Here is a 20,377-nt window from a genome sequence, read left to right as displayed (position 1 = left end):
ATTCCTGCAAAGGAAAACATTGAGGCAAGTAGCTGCACATACAACAATCAGTTATATAGTGAAGGTAAAGAAAAAAGTGCCAACATATTGGAATACATATTCTGCTGGAGGAACAAATTACAGGAATTGTGAAAGTTGTTGTGTTTCCCCAGTGCAGCATTTTCCATTAAAACAGATATTAATCTCTGCTAATTTAAGCAAGATAGTCAGACCTGTGGCCAAAGAACTACTGAAAAATAACTCACCACTTGCTAATTTAGTGACCATTGCCTTGACTGTCACCTTGGTGATTGCTTCCTGTTTCTCACCAAAAATTTTCCAAGATCATACATACACCTACATCCATGCAGTGTATGTTATATAATTAGTAGGCGTACACATTTATCGATAACTAATTTTTACTAAGTGAACAGAAATACTGTATTTTGCTTTTTATGATACTGATTATAAACCCTGTATTAGCTTACAGAGACATGAACAATGTCAGCAGTTTTCACACTCAGGTATTCATTCTAGATGGGTTCTGCAATATTATTGCTGGGCAGGAAACTTCACTATTCACCACTGGGAAATCAGAGAAATGTCTCAGATTATCATAACGTGGTAGAAACAGCCGCCTACTTGTCTTAATTGATCCGCGCCTTATGGTCTGAGCTTTCAGTTTAATGAGCTCTATCCAGCTGTTGCATCTGTCTGCAAAGGAACTGTAATCAACTGACGTTGCTGAAAACACAGACAGAAAAACAAAAGAAAAAAACAAAGAAAAAAAATATGGATGATGTCTCTTGCTCATCTCAATGCTCCTTTTGAGGAAGCAATTATAAGTGCCTGAGAGAGAACAAACATCCCTTTCCAGGTCCGTTTAAAGGAAAAGTTACAATATAGATTTGGACATGTCCAAACCCATGTACCGATTTCTGGTGATGTCCCAGCTGTGAACCAACTGCCTGACTGGGACTTCATCACTGAAAAAACATGCAAATATAGCCATTAATGCTAGAATATTTTTTAAAATCTTATTTTAGGCATTAAGTTCTGGCTTCTTTACGTTTATTTAAGCCTTCATTTATTTAAGCCTTACATTTATTTAAGTTTTCATTTTCATTGCTATTTTTTTCCTCATGAAGAGTTGCTGATTGTGATTTAAGCTTCCTAATTATCTTTATCAATTTCTAACCTACAGACCGAAAAAAAAGCTTTGGTGATGAGGATAGGAGTCACAAGCTGAAACAACACCTTGGTTTTAAATACAAATAGGTTTTCCTTACAAAACACTATCTTCATTTCCCCAACGTCCCCCTCATTATCATTACAATGAAAAGTAGAGTTGTTTCTGCTATGACTTTTGGTATTAGTTGCAGGGGTGTTTGTGTATCTTTAAAACAAAAAAGTTTTGCAAACATGTTTCTTCATTATCTTGAAGAAACAGAAGGAACACATGCTAACTTCAAATTAAGACAAGCAAAAAAGCGTTCTCTCAGGAAAGTAATTTCCTGTCAGATAAAGTGATATCAACATATCTGACAGAGAGACACTGTTTATTATTAACAAATCTGACTTTTGTAATTTAAAACCACATCAAAATATTAAGCCACACAAGAGCATGCATTCTCAGTTAACTAGTAAACACTTCCTGGATTAAGACACATCCAAAAAGGGTATACCAATATCCTAAGAATGCTCATTCTGTTCTGGCATATGCGTAAATGAAGTAAACTCACCTCTCTGAGCAGCAGGAATACCTGTGTGGGAACTTGCACTCTCCAGGACTTCTAGTATGACAACAGAAAATATATGATCAGAGTCATGTTGTACAGGACAACAGCTTTCTTATTAAAAAAAAAAAAATTACAGTAAAATTTGAGAGAAAAAAAATAATCTATATACACTGTATTATACTATGTACTTTGATAGCTTATAACAAGTTGGTATACAGAATTAAATTTACTAAGTCTGTCCTGCAAATTAGAATCTGATCATTTATTACAGGTCATTACTGTATGAGGTTGTATGTAAATATTTTAAAAATAACAATCTTACCAAAAAGTGTGTAAAAAAAGATATCTATATACTAAATGTGCTGCTATGTAAATGTAGCTACAATGAAAATTAGAGTCTACTTGTGAAGAAACACCAGGTGAGATAATTATCTAGCTGAAAGACTCTAAAGATATTTGCAATAGAATAGGAATTTAAAGAACACCAGCACAAGTGATAGACATGAATAGGCTACCCTCTACTGGTCAGTGCCCATTATACACGTAGCACACTAGTAACAGTGAAAAAGACACTAGTCAGAAATTTCTGGAGCTCATCTTGAAAACGAAAGGTTAACAGTATCATAATGTAACCAATAAAAAGTTACACACGCAGAAACACATAAAAATATAAAAATGCAAAGCATTACAAATATTATTGCTGAAATTGAACTGACCTCTAAACTGACACATAAACGTGTTAGGCGTTCGCCTCTATACAACTTAGTAATTAGCAAAAGAGGGAGCTCTAACATTTTAGTAAAAGAAGATTTACAGCAATCTAAATACTAGATTTTTCAATCACTAGCCATCGTGGTGGTAGATAATGCAAAAACAGAGCAGACATCTGATTTCAAAGAGTGACAACCTATTTTGTTACACAGTCATAGCAGAATTGTGACAACCATTCTTGAAATGCAGCCCTACCTCAGGTAAAATAAAGCAGCTGTTTAACAGCTACAAAGTGCTGCACTGTACAAACAGTTTATTATACAAGTTTAGTCTCCTTTCACTTAAAAAAAGCCCCGCACACAGTTTTGCTCAGCTGAACAACCAGTATTTGCTAGATAATTTATTTCCCACCACGAAAACTGTAAGATGAATTATTTGTGGCTGAGAATATATGGAGTAATATTTTGGCCATTTACAGAAGCAAAGCAGCATTAGGCAAACCTAATTATTAAAAGTAATTTATAATTCTTTGAGTCAGAGTATACCAAATACCCAGTGCTTCACAGCATATTAAATACTCTAAATGCAAGAACAGAACTATAGGAAACTTTAAAAATATACACAGAATTATTAGCCAACCAATTTGATGTGGCTCTCAAAATATTTTACTCTAGGAGTGAACAAATCCATTACACTTCTGCAGCAAAGAATATTTAAAGCATGTAATAGTACAGATACTTTACAGTTACTGCAACAATGAAAGAGCAGGACTTAAAGTCAGTAAAAAACAAGAATTGAGTATTCTTCCATTTAACAGACCTTTAGCTGGTGAGAATGGTTGAGAAGCAAGGGGATCAGAGCTAAGTTCCAAAGGAAATTGTAGCTGTTCTTCATTGTCTGTAGATGCTTCAACAAAGAAAATATACTCAAGTGGTAATTAATCCTAATAATGCTACGCTGTATGAACAGTTAGATGTCTGACAATAAATACAGCTGCAAATTTGAACAGAACCCGTGTTCCATCAACCAGAGTTTTATTTAGTATTACTAAGTCAATTAATGCATTTTAGAATTGATTCTGCAGTTGGATCTGAGTTAGCTATACATTACAGTAAAAAGTAGTATGATTTATTTCTCATATAAGAAAACAAACAATTCAGTGTGACTATTTAAGAAGGTACCACTAATGTTTTAGAAATATAAGGTCCCATTCTACTACCTAATTCCATTCTTCAAGAACAGAGTAGCTTCCAAGTTCTGTCTTAACTCCCATATCCACATTGCATACACGCATTTCTAGCATAAGATGGTGCTTCATCAGCAAGATAGCATACAGAGATGGCAGTAGTCTCTCTCCTGTTCCCTCCTTTAAGCTTTCTGCTTCACCAATCTCTAAAAATTCAACTGACGACTTAAGGGTTTTTTTGAGATTTTTTAAAGTATTATGAATAATTCATTTTCTGCCTTATTGAAGTAAGGATAAAATTTGCTACTCATAAGAACAAGTACTCTCAAATTACTTACACCACGTTTCAAAATACCATCTGTTACATTAATTCTTAAGAATTCTTATTTTATTCTTAAGAATAAAAATATTCAAAGATGGGATATGGAAACAAGTAATACCAAATGTTTTCATGTTACTGTAAGTTTGTTGATTATGTACATGCAAATACCTAATACTTTGTAAATTAGTCATCCTGTTGGAGGTCACATAAATGAACTCTAATGTAATCACCTCTTTGTGAACATCACTTTTTGATTTTATAGAACTTCCCCATAAAAATGTGTATTTGTAACTGAAATTAAAATGTAGGCTAATTAGTTACTGGGGGAAAAAAAAAGTAAAATGTATCATCTCTTTTATCTTTACATGCCTCATAATATTTACCTCTTTGCTGTGATTTTTCTGTAGGGGCTTTGTTGGCTTGCAATGCTTGGTTTTTGTCAAATGTAATTGCAACAGCTGTGACTGCAATCTGCAAATCAAAAATATATGGCATATTAGGTAACAATCTCTTGTGCAATCTGCAAAAATGATTTTGCAAAAAAGCCAGCTTTTTCCATAAAAAAATAATAGGGGGGAAATAGACATAGTAAGAACCCTTTAGAGCATAAAAGGTAAAGCTACGGTTCAGTGTTACAATGGACACCTGGCAGTATTTGTTCCATGTTTATGATTTTATCAGTTCCTTCCTTCTTTCTCAGTGAACTGACATAAACATGAATCACAAAAACTCATTATCTTTGTAATTTAAAGAGAAAGATCACAAGAAATGATGAAAATATTTTATTTTAAAATAATGATGTATATTGCATCATCTTGAAACTGGAAGAAAAAAGTCAGACAATTATGATGAGTGCGCCATATTCTTGTAGTGTATGTGGTAACACCTTTTAATGGGTATCTAGTCAGAACTTTTTTGTTTCCTGTCTAACTAAAAAGATACACACTATTAAGATGCATTGTGCTCAAGAAACACCCTGCAGTCCCATGATTCTCAAAACTTGTGAACTCCATAGGTCATCTTTTTTCTTCACCAAAGACTAGCGTCTTAAGTTTTACTTCAGAATTCACCAGACATACCAGTAAATTAATTTCTAGCCTAATTTACTCTGAGCAACAAATGTTAATTAAAGGCAAAAAGTGGCACACCTTCATGCTGCAAGTCAAATGAAACAGTTTACTTACCTGCACTATTTCATCCTCTGGTAAAGCAACTGTAAAATTTACATGACAAAGGCAGCAGGGAACCATAGATCGCAGTTTAAAATACAAGCTCTGTTGAAGAAAAGACACTGCTTGTGTTACTCTAAAAAAAAGTATAGTTTATTTCAGAGACATAAAAGATCAAATCTCTTCATAGTAGAATTGATCTAATCATATTATATTTTTTTCTTGAAGAAGAATTACAAAAAAGTCAGGACAGAATGCAATCTACTGTTTAGCAGTCTTTGTATTTCTGTTTCTACAGTATAATACCAATCAAAGGACTCATTCCCATTTAAAACGGTCTGGAAATCATTAATATACTAAGAAGGCTGAATCTATCTCTAGAGCAGCTTACAAACTAATTACAGTAATTTTGAAGTCTAATTCCAAAAAGTATTTGTGAGAAAAATGTTATTTTCAGTATAGCCAGATTGTACTTTGTTTCCGTTTGAACAAAGATGTTTGAAATATAATTCTTACCTTCAACAGATTCTCACAGAGATCATTAAAGTTCTTATTAAGTGTTTGATTTGTTAGATTAATGTTGCTTAATCTGGATACTCTTACTGCGGTGAACATCTGAATTAGAAACAAACACATTTTTTTTCCAATATATGCCTGTATGTCATATTAAAAACAACACAAATTTGTATGTGTAACATGGAGATGGAGAGGGATGCAAAGAAAAGGAAAAAAGGTAGCTGCAGAAAGTCAAGTAAAATGCTTATTTCTCATGAAGTACTACAAACAGAAGGCAAGTTTCTGTGAACTAAAGTATATGAGTATGTGAAAGAAGTGTTTAAGCAAGATACTAAATACTCTATGTTCTTTTTGCTTGCTTCATAGTCATTCTACCAAATACTCTATGTTCTTTTTGCTTGCTTCATAAAGGAGTCATTCTACATGCTACTTACTTTGTTAATTGCTGTTGAAAATTCTACGTAAATTATGTACAATAATGTAGACAATAATGGAATGTCATATAGAGATACAAAGGCAATCCCATTAACCTGAGAATATGCTGCTGGTGCTGTGATACTGTTTTCAGGTTTGAACTGTGCCTCTGCAAAGCACAGTCTTGCATTATGCTAATTAAGGGGAGTTCACTTGGATCTCTTTCAGCTCTCTCTATATGAAGCTGAATTGCGTTGCACAAGCATGACTAAAATGTTTAAAGCTAATTATAAATGGAATTTTTCTCTAATCACCAGCTTGGCTGTATCTAATTCTTACTTATCTTAACATATTAACTTTATCATATTCTGTATCTCACACTAGTAACACATGAACAATTTGTTTCTTTCAAGAGGCCTAAAAATCTTGCCAAGCGCTTAAAAATGCCCAAAACCTTCAAGTTTGTAGTTACTGTATTTTTTTTTCTAATGTTTGTATTTTTGTAACCTGTTACGTAACAGCATTGAAAATAATAAACCATAAAGAAGCAAGCTCTCATACCCTATTTTTCTTGCCAAAATACTACTTTTATTTCTAACACAAGAGTATCTTTTTAATTTATCTTTAAAAGTAGTGATCTCTAATATATATTTAAATTACTACAACATATTTAAACACAATTTGGAAAAAAGGTTTTAATTTTTCTTTGAATAACCTTACTTGAATTTCTGGTGTCCAGTTATTTATACCAGGCATGATTTCTGTGTTGCAACTGTAAAAACCTGTGAAGAAAATTTTAGGAGAAACTGATGCTGCACGCTGAAATACAAAAGTACTTTTAAAGAAACCTATGTGACCATACTTGATGTTTTCAACTATTTTCCCTTATGTGTTTTTCAATATTGAATAACATAACAGATGTAAGGCAAACATTCAAAAAAAAAATACAGCATCTAAAGAATACATACAAAATAACATACAAAAAACCCACATGCTTTCTGTTATTCATACTGCAGTGAAAAATTGGATAGGAAAGGTGGAACTCACCACTTCTAAAACACTAATTCACTACAGAATTCTTACTCAACCACCAAAAAGCAAAGTCAGAAATGTCATCATGTTGATAAGCATGACAGAGACTGCAATAGCATGACATGCAACAGTGACAGTTGGGTAGCTCGTGTCATCTGATGCCAAGACTAATTGGTGAGACACGCTCGCTAACTGCTTCATGGAACTGCTTCTTGTGGAACCCACAAAACACGAAACTCCGGACAAGCTGGCCCTGAGCAGGGTGAAGCATTCAAAGATTTTTAGCTCTGATCAAGACACACTTAAGCATTCTTGCAGGAAGAGTAAACACCTCATATCCACTGCTGTTCTGCCTAGTTTCTAATAGACTAACTATGTACAAACGAGGACACTTATTAAATTGGTGTCATAGGAAAAGCTAAAAAGCTAACCTTGGACAGATAGCACAGAGATGCTTTAAAGATACTGCCTACAGACTGACTGATTGCAAGTATGTAGATCTTACTAACAAAGACTTGAAAAGACAAAAAAAAAGAAAAAAGTATAATGACTGAATAGCAGGCTAAAAAATGTTATAAACAGTAGACAACGAAAATCTAAAGATATGGCTAAATGAGCACAAAAGAGAAAAATCTGATAGGGCCTATGTAAATACACAAATTAAGCTAGAAAAGAAATTGGGTAGCAACTTGTGGAAAGTATAAATATCAATAGATTTTCTTTCAGAATATCAAAAGCAGCACTCCTGTTGAAGAGTCAAGTAAGATATGGAAAGGATATTCAGATAATCAGTTTATTAGAAAGGGAATAGAAACAAAAGTGGCGAAACTCACAAAGATAAAAAGAGGGAGGACAAGGACAATCAAATGTACACAGCAACTTCCATACAATGGGTAAGTTAGCCTCTTATTCAGATTAAGGACTTCCATAGAGGAGAAGATGGCACATCCAAAATTAGCATAAGTAAGACTGATATAATTAAATTATTCAATGTTATTCCCAAGATAAGGAAAAGGAAGAAGTGGCTGATACAAACGAAGCACATGAAGCTGGCTCTTATATGCCTCTTACAAGAGCCTGATGCAAAACTCTATGAACACTGAAGGTGCACCTCGGCTCAAAGTGCGAACAGCCAAATGCACAGAAGAGTTTGGAAAAGGCTACTGCTTAAAAGACAGTAGCTTTACTTCAGGATGCTGTTAACTATGAATTGTTAGCATGCCATTCTATGGGATTATTTTTTTTTCCTCTTGCTGATAGGCCACATTCTGGCCTGATCCCTATCAATAAGGAGACAATGAGTGATTTGGTGCACTTTCCCCTACATTGGGTTCTTAAATCACTTTTAAATGCAGACACCTAAATGGACAGCTTACTGAGTTCCATGGCCAGCAATGCAGCCACATTCTACTCACACTGTGAAGTTAAAAAGTATTGATTTCAAACCTCACAATTGAATTTTGAAAATTATTTACATTGATCAGTTTTATGTTCTCAAGTTGCAACACTTAAAAAATAAATAAATAAATATATATCTGTAAGAAACAGTTGAGAAATTAGGAACTACTTTATTTCCATTATTTGACTTTTGAGCCTTCTACAGAAAATGATCAATACTGACTTGGACAAAAATGCTGTGAGTGACTTCAGAATTCCATATACTTTTGGACTTTGCTTTCTTTAACTGCAAAATCTACAAATGCAGTGAACTCAAAAGACTTAGATTGACAGTATGGCAGAATCACAAAGCATGGGAAGTATAAATGCACTTGTTGAACACGAGTACTGAAAGGGCAAACTGCTCACTTTAAATAATGTTCTTGGAATACAATGCCAGTATGTCACATTATATGACTACAAATATCAGAGCATTCTGTTCTCCATACTTAATACTTTCATTGACACTGAAACATACAAATCAGCCATTCAACCTAGAAATCTTCAAACTGGTATTCTAACAGAAAAGATACAGTTCTTATACCCATAAGAAATAACAACACATTTGCAACAGGAGCACAGATGATGTGTGAACTATGTCAACACCACACAAATAACTGTGTACTTCATTTTTCAATAAGCAGCAATCCCTATAAAAGGCTTAATGACTTATTTTTCACAGGCCAATCTGACAAGCTAAACACTTTAAGAATATTTTCGCTGTTCCTCTCAGAATTAAATTTTTAAATAAAAGCAATTCTACTTTGTCATTTTGCAGCCTACATTATTTATTAGAAAAACAAGTTTTTAACTATACCAGAAGGTGGTGGAGCATCTGTCAGTAAAGAATGTACATCTTCCATTGCGTCTGTATCATCAATCTGGAAAAAGGGATAATTGTTAAAAATCATGTTGCTATTCCAGTCAGAAGACTCAGAAAGATGTAAAAATGTCGTCATCAAGAGATCTACATCCAGCAGCTGAGTCACGATTTTATAAAAGGATTTAATGAACCAGACCTCTAAATCTTAAACTAACAGCCTATGATATGCTTAGCACTTGAAAAATAGTTCCCTTAATTAAACTATATTAAAATAAAGCAATGGGCACAGGAAACAAAGCAACTGCAGTAGATAAGACTAGAATGATACAAAGGTAACTAAAAAAATACTTTTATAACATTGAAAGAGGTTCCATAGAACAACGCTCAATTTTTTTCAGCTAAGGATGTTTGGCTAGTAGAGCTCTCATAAAATCTGTATATTGACGCAATCACTCTCTGCCTATTCCAATGACACATAAAAATCTTTCCAGGACTTTAAAAAATCTTGCTTAGTATAAACAGCAGAAAATCAAACATGTAAAGGCAAATTTGGGGATTATTAGTTTTTCCTATCCAAATAACCTCTACCCATCCAATCTTCAGACTTCTGTTATTTTAGATCAGACTGAGAGCATATCTTCTCTACTTTCTTTAAATATTTCTGTCATGTGTTCTTAGATTCAATTTGCCTTATCGATCTGCAAGACATCCAAGTTTACCTCTTAACTCTCAACATTGTCTTATCAAGTTTTTCTGAAATTGTTTATATTTTAATTTCAGTATTAACAGGTTCTCTGTCAGGTATTGTTTCTTGTCTCTCTCAAAGTAAGAGGAGCAATCTTCCCCCCTTCCCCTCCCCCAAAAAATAAAATATAAAGACAGCTTTTCTTTTCATAATTGCCTTCCCAGCATTTCATATAATTTCCTCATTAGGGTAATTTTTTTATCACTTTTTCTTACATAACTCAAGTGAACAATTATTTTACTCCTGAAAGGTCTGAGTCAGGAGCTTCACTAAAGCTCCTGAAATACTGTTTCTGATATTCAGTTTCTAACAGAGACAGCAGTAAGTGGTCCCACAGATGAAAAGTCGTATTTTTATATAAATAAAACTGACCTACCAAAACACAGGGACACCTCTGCTAGGATCTACACATTCACATAATACAAATGAGTAAACAATGGTCCTTAAATCAGATCTTATTTTTCTTGCTATGTTTAGCACCATTTATAATGTAATGTGCTCTGTAGTACACTACAGTGTATTTACACTTTTCCCTTCCACAGAGATCTCCTTCTATCCCCCCAAGTGCATATACTTCAGTTAAGAAAAAAGGCAGAATTATCCAAAACTGTAAAAAATATCTGAATTCTTGGCTCATCCATTTCAACACGGTGCCTCTGTGAGTATCTGCCATAACTTTTGTATTGAGGACACAACTGCACTCCTGTCAATCTACAAAGATGATGATAATATTAAAACAAAACCTGTTAACACCAATGACAGTTCTCATTCCTTTTTAATATGAGAGCTACCTTGCATCAAAGTTACTTTTAGGAACTTCCCCATTTATTTACTTTAATCCTAGTACAACTAGGATAGTAAAAATTCACACAAAGCACAGGAGCACCAACCAATCTCAATTTATTATACCAACCTCCCCCAACCTGTTATTATTTCACTCTCCTTCCTTACCTCTATTTTCAAATGAATTGCTATTACAATGCTTTCTAACTCTCCCTATCTAAAACCTTTCTTCCCAATTTTTTTAATGATGATGGCAATTTGTGAAGATTAACAAAGACAAGTCTTGAATGCATCTTAGGCTGCAACTACAGGCTGTAGTCTAATTCAATTATTTTCTTTTTCTTAGTGTAGGACAGGTATTTTTAATAACCTGTATCTACAAGAAGATTATCAGAGCTCTAGCCTTCTTTCCTACTTGGTTTCTTTCCTTCAGAACTGTACAATGTTAAAATCACATATTTGAATGTTAGTGAATAGAGAAGTAAAAAATCTATGAATTTAACCTATAGGTGTTGTCCTTCTTTCTAGCTATAGTTGCAGAAAGAACTGGAAGGTATTCTCTGAAGTTTTAAATTCTTAAACTTTGAAAAGCAGCAGCTGAAATTCATAAAAGCAAGTCTTCCATGTGCTCTCTTGACACGTTTTTTTGCACGCTTTGAATACTACAAGTTCTGGATATTAATAATTCTGAATATCCAACTGTAACAGTAAGAGCTTTGATACGGGAAGAATATAGGAGATCCTTCTTTGCCAAATGTAAAGTGTGACAACACAGGACCTCAATGTTAATAAAAATATATCAATGTTTTGGATCAGTCATGACTGCTGCTTGAAGTAGGCAGAAGAGCATTCCTTAAAGCTCCCAGTTATTATTCTAGCTCCTACTAGATGTCCATGAATAGCAGGGCAATTCCAGATATTGTCCCTATGCTTTAAGGAAACAGAATAAAAGAGACCATGCAAAATCCAATATCTAACATTTTCTATTCATACAAAATAGAAAAATTATATACAATTTAAATTATATACAATCTTTGGAGATGAGTAAAAAAAATTTCTATGCTTTTTTATACATACTTCAGGAAAAGTATGAAAATGAGTACTGAAAATATTTATCACCTCCAAGACAAAAGCATCCTTTTTCCCATGTGAAAGGTCTAGCTCTGTAACTTCATCAGAGCTTTCTGACTGAGATCTTAATAACCTGGAACGTTGTCTTGGCTCTGGAATGGGAGACCCAATGATTTCTTCAGGTAGCTCCTAAAAAGGATGTAAACACAGTTGTTTCATGTAGCTTAGAAATAATTTCAATTATAAGCAACTTGTTAACAGTTCCAAGAATCATAACATTCTGAAAACAATATTACTGAGAAATAAATTTAAACAAGTAGAAACTGATTTGGGTATGTGGCTTAAGGGGTCTGAAAATTCAATTAGGTTCATTTCCACAAAATGCTGAAAAGAATCTATACCTCTATTAAAAAACAACTTATGTTCTGAATTATTCAGTCAATACGAATTAATGAATATACAAGATGTCTACCTGTTTTACTCAAAATGTTTTGTGTTTTGTTTTTTAAGAAAATAAAATCTTTACTTACTGGAGGATTAATCTCATAAAGTTCCTTGTTTTTAGCTATTGTGTCATTTATTTTCTTTTGCATGTGAGATATATGCTGTTCATAGGTGCCATCATTTGGAGTCTTCCCAGCAATCTGAATACCACCAGGTGTTGGCAAAGCTGCTAGGTACACACCTGTTGCTGACTTTGAAAAAGTCATTAAGAAAAATTTCAATTACACAAGCATGTACTTCTCATACTTTCATATAGTTTTCCACAATGCTCATGCTACAATGGCCAGTATTGTAACATGCCTATTACAGCATGATCTCTTCCCTTAATAAAAGAATCCCTCTCTCCTGTCCACTTATTAAAAAAACCCACCACTTGCTCTTTTAATAAACTCTTTCCTCCTCACAGCTCTTCTCCATAGTGGAGCTCTTAACTTACCTAAAAGTTCCAAACAAAGTATGAATTAAAATCTCTGTCCTGGTATATTTTGCACAGGCAAGTGATGTTTTCAAGGATTTAAAATTTCAGCCAACCCATTTACAGTATCACTGAAGTTGTGACAATCTCACTGCTACTTACAGAAAATAGATCATCAGTTCAAAGAAAAGAACATGCAAGTCAGTCAATACTACCCAACCATCCTCTTGCACTGATGCAGGAAGAAGTGGCATACTTCACCGTTCTAACCTCACCTGACAGAACGTGGTTAGAAGATACTGTTAATCAACAGTTTCTGGCTATCTGTAAGACACTTCCAATCTATCGCTTACTTCTTTAGTGCCAACAAAGAAGAGACAACAGACTGTCTCTTGTTCATAAATAACCCAAAGACTTATTGAGAGACTTAACTGAACTCATTTGTCATGGAACTGTAATGCAACTTGAGGAACAGGGGACTCTGACAGGACCTTTGAAGAACGCAATTGTTTTTCTATAATTCATACCATTAAACCATTTAGAGTTTCTTTTCCTCGCACCCCTTGACTAATAATCTTGTTCTCTAGCAGAGTTTCAAGTGATTCAAATCTTCTTTTTATAGTGCTGAAAGGTGATCTGTCCTTATTTGTCAACAATTAAAGACACCTCATTCCTTTCCATCACTTCATTTATTCTTAAAATGACAGTTTAATCTCTCTAGTTGCTCTGAATTCCACAACACTTGTCTATCTTTGTGTCCCAAGATTAAAACTGTACTTACTGCCAAACCCATCAGCATATTTTCACCCACAGTGATCTGAATTCTCAGCCCAAACAGAGCATTCATTCCTCTTAGCTTAAGTTTATTCATCAGCTGGGTGTGCACTTCATATTCCATAAATGGCAAGAGATTACTGATCGATGTTGCATTTGCTTCAGCTTGAGCTTTCTTCTTGAGACGGCATAACCTGAGAACAAAAAAGGTAACATATAAAGTAAATTTGTTAAAATAACCATACACAACCATCAGCAACATCCCAAAATATTCCTGTATCAAAGCAGAATTAAAAAATTACACTGTATTTTTCTACATCACTGAATGAAGTCATCCCTGCTTTTTAAAAACTTTTTTAAGGACTGTTATCAGACAGAAGCAACATGCCTCATACAGGGATTTAGTCACAACCATCCAACAACACCAAAAAACTGCAATGTAAAGTTTTCTACCACCTACCACCAGATGTCTGGCTAAATATTCCTATCATATAGCATCCCTTTTAAAGACGTGCCCTGCTTACTTTAGTCAAAGCATATACTGAAAACAAATACAGCTTCTTTGCTACTTCAAGTTGTCTTCTATTTATTAAACACCTCCTCCCAAAACCAGATTATTTCAAGGGAGCTACTATAGCACTTTTCAACTGAGCCCCAGAACTGATAGGATGTATTCCTCTTGATTGATGCAACTGCATAATAAAGTGTCATCTCTTTTTAAGAACTCCTTGAGACTGTCTTATCCAAAAATTTGTATTTTCAGCTTTTCTTCTAGTAAGACCCCAAATGCAAACATCTAATTCTGGTGCTGTAAACCTCTTAAAAGATTTCCGATACAAGCACAGGAAATTACATCTTCCGGTAGAACTTTTTTAATTCCTGCTAACACAATTATTCAAGGCATACTTTGGAATAAAGAAAAAAGCTACTGTCCTCACAGCTTACACACTAACCACACTAAAAAAACTTGTCTTAAAATAATGAGAGCCCAGAAATTCCATCTCCACCTATATTATATTAGTCATATTCCATTCTTTGGGTTTAGTTCCATAAACTGAAATTCAAAACCCACACAAGTGACAAATTTTCATTCAAGAAGAGCAAATTACAATTATTATATTTTAGTGATATGAACAGACATTTTCTCAGAATCATGGAATGGTTTGGAAGGGGCCTTAAAGATAATCTAGTTCCAACCTTCCTGCATGGGCAGAGACACCTCCCACCAGACCGGGTTGCTCCAAGACCCATCCAGCTTGGCCTTGAACACTACCAGGGAGGGGGTTTCCACAACTTCCCTAGGCAACCTGTGCCAATGACTCACCACCCTCCCAGTAAGTAATTTTTTCTTTATGTCTAACCTAAATCTTCACTCTTTCAGTTTTGATCTATCACCCCTTGTCCTCTCACTACAAGTCCTTGTAAGAAGTCCCTCCCCAACTTTCTTGTGGGCACATTTCAGGTACTGGAAGATCACTATGGGGTTTCCCCAGGGCATTCTCTTCCCCAGGCTGAAGAACCCCAACTCTCTTTGCATATCCTCACAGGAGAGGTGCTCTAGCCCTTGGATCATCTTTATGGCCCTCCTCTGGATTTTCTCCAGGAGCTCCATGTCCTTATGTTGGGGACTCTGGAACTGGACACAGTATCCAGGTGAGGTCTCACAAGAGCTGAATAAAGGGAGAGAATCACCTCCATCTACCTGCTGGCCATTGTAAACGAGACCTCTGCAAGTGCTTCAGAGACAGACTGGAGACTACTCTTTGTCACTAGAAGTCAATTTCCACAATGTTGCTGGAGTTCAATAATATAGAAAATACCAAAGAAGGAGCACAGATTGCACCTCTACAGTAGCTCCAGTAATTCTACTCTAGCAGAGTCAGAGAATTATAATCATAGGATCAGCAAAATAACTCTGGTGAGAAGGGACTTCAGGAGATCTCTAGTCCAACTTCATGTACAGACAACAGTGTCAACTCTGAGCCCAGACTAGGATGCTCAGAGCTTTATCCAGTCAGATCCTGAGAAGATGGAGACTGCACAACCACTTAGGCAACCTGATCCACTGCCTGACTGTCCTTATGGTTAAGAGTTTTCCCTCGTATCCACTGTGAATCTCTATTGCTTCAACGTAGGCTCACTGTCTCACCACTTCCCACTGTGCAGCACTGTGAAGATCCTGACTCCATAACCTTCCTATAGGTACTGGCAGGCTGCTATTAAGTCCCCCTGAATCATTTCTCTCTCCAGACCAAACAAATTTGGCACCCGCAGCTTCTCTTTACTCAATTGAGGGCCCTCCACAGAACTTGCTCTAGCTTTCTGATATCTGTCTTGCTCTCAGAAGAGGACAAAACTCGACAGGTACTGTCCAGTCGTACTCATTGTGGTGTAACTCGCAAACTTGAATAGAAGGCAGTCCATCACCCCTTCCACATCATTAAGATATTCAAGAAGACAGGTCTCCCTGCAGACTCTATTATACTTGCCATGACCATCCAGGTAGGTTACCAAGAACAAACCACTACCCACTCAGCCCAAACATTCAACCAGTTCTCTATCTGTGCAGTTGTCCACCCCTGCAGACTACACAAAGGTAACCCTTCCTTCTTTCCCACTGTAAAACAACTTATTCCCTTTTTCAGATTCAAAGACCACAGCATAAACTGGACCTAGCCAAAAATTCTACAGAGATGATGCTCAGTTACAGACATCAGCACAAAATTAACACAACTGAGCAATAGCTGTATCTGACCACATCATCTGTCCCAAAGTGCAAGTTAAAGAATGAAAACTATTACAACCAGGCCAACAAAATGCAGCAAATCCCATAAGCATTTAAAAAAACAACCAAACAAAAAAAAACAAAACAAAATAAAAACCACAACATCCATCAGCATGGACAACTTACCAGACGTTCATCAACTGACACGACATGTAACACAGGGGGGGAAGAAGGCTGTCTTCCTCCTACTGTACCCTCATACACTGTCATTAACTTCTAGTAATTCAACATCCTGGATTTTAGCAACTGGAATTATTTCAACAATCTTCAAAACATTACTAAGAAAACATTTTGGTAGGTACCTGGCTTGAATAAGACATCCCTTCCCAATAACTATTGCCTCTACAGGAAGATCAATTGTGGTGAAAAGGACATCAGGAACTTTTTGCTTCCTGCAGTTGTAACAGTAAGTGAGGTGAGCAGGGAATGGCATGTTCAATTCATCATATGGTATATGGCAAAATCCACAACCTGGTGGTGAAGCATCTTCAATCCTAAAAATACATTATGGAGAACATACTTAAAACATCTGCATTTTATTAACAATCATCAATATGCAAACATGTTTAGAAATACCTACATATACCTACTTAAATCAAGCAGTGAAGTTATACCCTGCTCCATGATACCAGTATTACAATTATTGCATTTTATGAATTAGAAGAATAAAATTAGGCTGCACACTACGGGCTAAAATGCTATTAATAAAACTTGTATTGAAAATTGTTATGCAGGGATAAAGAAAAAGTACAAACCATGACCATTGATTTACATAAACCTAAAACATTACTGAGCTGGCTTTAGACATTATGATTTCTATATGTAGTCCATGGTACAACAGTTGTACAGAGAATTTGCTGTACCAAATACAATGAAAAGTGCCTTTTATATGGATTGTGTCCAAAACCTATGCAAACCTAAGGAAGGACATAAACAACAAACCAACCATCCTACCGAGAAGTAGCACAACATATATTAACATTGAAGGATTAATAGCAAGGTATTTCCTAAATAAGGTATTAGACAAAACTTGTTATTCACTTAGAACACTTAGTCCCTCTCCACTGTTAAGAAATATCCCGGAATGACCATTTTAAGAATACAAACAAGGAAAGCTAACTTCATCACTGCAAAAATATTGTTTCACATATAAAATTCTTCTTAGTGAATTCTGAAAAGCTGTTAAAGTGAATCTGACAGATCTGGAACATTAGTTGCCATAGACTTTGGCAAATATATTTTGCCTCAAACATGGGCTTTTTCTGTTCAGCTGTTATACCTTCCCTTGGCATTTCTATTCTATGCCAAGGCTCCTAGTATCACCGAACTATGTATTTTCAAAAAAAAGATCTTTCCTTCCTATTACGAATATAATCCTTCTTTTCCTCCATTCTGGCTACAGTTTTCAGATGTTTACCTACACAAGAAGACACTAGCTTCTTGCTAACAAAGTAAAGTAATAATAAACAGTACTATGTTGGCAGTGTTATGATGGAAAAAGTAACACAAGTGATAATGAGCAATAAATAGCCTTACAACTACAATAATCCCTTGAAAAATGTTATGTCTACCCAGGCAAACACATAATATATTACCAATATACATTAATCTAATTATTTTTTTCAAAAAATAACTGTCAATACTCATTCTTCAAATTTTATTTTCAAGAATGGAAACATAGTGACATTTCATGTTTTTCCTTCCATTTCATGATATTGCTTACAAACTTGAACTGTGTAAACACACAACTTCATTAAGAATCTGGCACCATCTTTGTTTTAGAACCAAGCTACTTTATCTCCCATATAGCTTGTAAATAGTATATAGAGAGCATATATACACACATGACAGCCATAGCAGCATTTGGCTTATGTAATTTATCACACATCTGTCATTTTTTATAGTGTGATATAAAGTTGAGAAAGATACCTGAAGAGCAGCAAAGAAAAAAACTGAGTTATGATCTGTGGTTAGTAGTCAAATGTGTTACCTTATTCAGACTGTTAAAAATTAAAACAGAATATCTAATTTGGTGCAGAGTTCCATTACTTCTGTTGTTGTTGTTGTTAGTGAAAAGCAGTAAAGTGGTTGGTCCCGCATCCTGCACTGTAACACTGTAACCTACCCTAATAGAGAAGAACTATCTTGGCTCTGAGGAAAAAAATCAACCTCTCCCTTCTCTGACCCTATGGAAAAGAAGCCAGGCTGCCATGACAACCTTTGTTCCAAACAGCCTTCCATGGTGCCATCCTGAAGAAACCTAGGGTTCAGTACAGCTGCTGTGCCAGATGCGGACAAAATACAGACCTCTTCACTATAAGAGAAAAGAATGACAAAGTTAATTCCTACTACTTAGTGCTACTTTTATTTAAAACTACTAGATTAACAGGCTGGTACAAAAGTCTCCATGAATTCAATATAGCTACTAATTGTTTGCATTTGTGCAATTTTATCCATTAAATATCACAAGCCATCCCCTTCTAGTATTTAAACCACTGCAGGAGAGTTGCAGAAAGATTGGACAGAAAGACTAAAGAGCTCTTCCCTATGTAATAAATAACATGCTGTAACATCACAAAGGCTAACCAGGTTTAAGTATGTTTTTCAATACTATGGTTAACAATGCAAAGAAATCGAGCCCACCAATGAATGCAAAGAAACATTAAAAAATATAAGGTGTAATCGTTTACCAAAGTAAAACGGAAGTTGAGAGTCTCACCACCTTAAAAAAATTCACTCTCAAAGTGGAGTTACAACACAACACTGACAAGGGTTCTTCTTGGAGGATAAAAAGTAGCAAAACAGTAAAATTTGACTATGAACAATACTGGTACATACAACATTTAAAGAAACTAACCATATTCCTGATTTAGCAGAATTAAAGCTCTCAGAAGTGCAAAGCACAATCACAGAGCTTTTACTATATCTGAAGTTGTTAAAAAAGACTCAAATCTCTAACATTCAGTACTTAAAATACTGTATTATTAAAAAATACATGGAAAAGCTAGCCCACATTTTCTAGAATGATACATGTACCTTTTTTATTTGTTGCTTCTATTCCCAGAATAATTTTTATATCTAACATGTCTGGCAGAGCAGTATTTACAGACAGGGCAATGCTCTTTAGGCATGGAATAAAGCTGAACTGGCAAGTAAGCATAGGAATTCTAATAAACTACTTTATCATTGTTCAAATACTACCAATTAAGTTCCTTAAGAAAAAATGAAAGTGTGAAATAACCAAATAATTCACTGCCTATCTATGCTCTGTATATTCTTTCCCCATAGTAAGGTAGGAAAAAACTTACAAAATACTCATGCTTTTTACTGGGAGACTGACAACCAAAGGAATAAATCTTCCACTTCTAATGCAAGTTCACCCCTCAGTGATGTAAACTTGCACAATTACAGTTCTGAGGTAAACATGGTCTTTAACATACCAAGACAGGATACAACCAGACAAGACAGCCTAAGGAATATAAACCATACCTTGCCTGTAAAGTAAGTTCTCCTGTTTTCCTACTCTACTAGCATCTTAAGTTACTAGTAATACATTCCTAGTAAAGAACTCGCGACTTAAGTTTACTATCTATGTACTAGTCTGCCAGTTGTTACCCAATAATGAATTTGTAATACATTTACTTGTAGGAACAGTTTTAAGCATTTAGATGTATTAGGCTTAGAAAACTTTATAGATAAATTAGTAATTACTACAACAGCAAATACATAGGTTTGGAAAAAAAAAAAGTAAATAAAAAAATGGTAATATTCATTGTAACCTTTAAGAAAAAACTTAAAAATCAATAAAACCCCAAAATATTAAACAAAAAAATCACCATATTGAAATCCCAGAAAGTTACTTAAAGGCAATCTTCCAAGTAAGTATACTAGACAGTACCAACAACTGTGCTGAAATAATTAATAATTTTTAATTCATAGAAGATGAAATCAATTTTCTGCAGCATTTTGAAA

The 20,377-nt window shown here is 34.8% G+C and overlaps 1 protein-coding gene across 1 annotated transcript in view; it reads right to left on the bottom strand.

The window, feature by feature from the left end:
- Positions 1–20,377, bottom strand: part of C2CD5 (C2 calcium-dependent domain containing 5) — a 74,469-nt gene that overhangs the window by 2,147 nt on the left and 51,945 nt on the right. Inside the window, exons 12-24 of the mRNA XM_010003012.1 lie at positions 18,624–18,719; positions 16,708–16,899; positions 13,628–13,814; positions 12,458–12,622; positions 11,976–12,116; positions 9,323–9,386; positions 6,757–6,818; positions 5,623–5,721; positions 5,122–5,211; positions 4,321–4,408; positions 3,249–3,335; positions 1,722–1,772; positions 622–723 (exon numbers count right to left, since the gene is read on the bottom strand). Of these exons, the coding sequence (XP_010001314.1) occupies positions 622–723; positions 1,722–1,772; positions 3,249–3,335; positions 4,321–4,408; positions 5,122–5,211; positions 5,623–5,721; positions 6,757–6,818; positions 9,323–9,386; positions 11,976–12,116; positions 12,458–12,622; positions 13,628–13,814; positions 16,708–16,899; positions 18,624–18,719 (1,424 nt within the window). The remainder of the gene's footprint in view (positions 1–621; positions 724–1,721; positions 1,773–3,248; positions 3,336–4,320; positions 4,409–5,121; positions 5,212–5,622; positions 5,722–6,756; positions 6,819–9,322; positions 9,387–11,975; positions 12,117–12,457; positions 12,623–13,627; positions 13,815–16,707; positions 16,900–18,623; positions 18,720–20,377) is intronic.

This window comes from Chaetura pelagica, unplaced genomic scaffold, assembly GCF_000747805.2.
Source record: "Chaetura pelagica isolate M959 unplaced genomic scaffold, ChaPel_1.0 scaffold117, whole genome shotgun sequence".
NCBI lineage: Eukaryota > Metazoa > Chordata > Aves > Apodiformes > Apodidae > Chaetura > Chaetura pelagica.
This window is presented reverse-complemented; position numbering and strand designations above follow the sequence as displayed.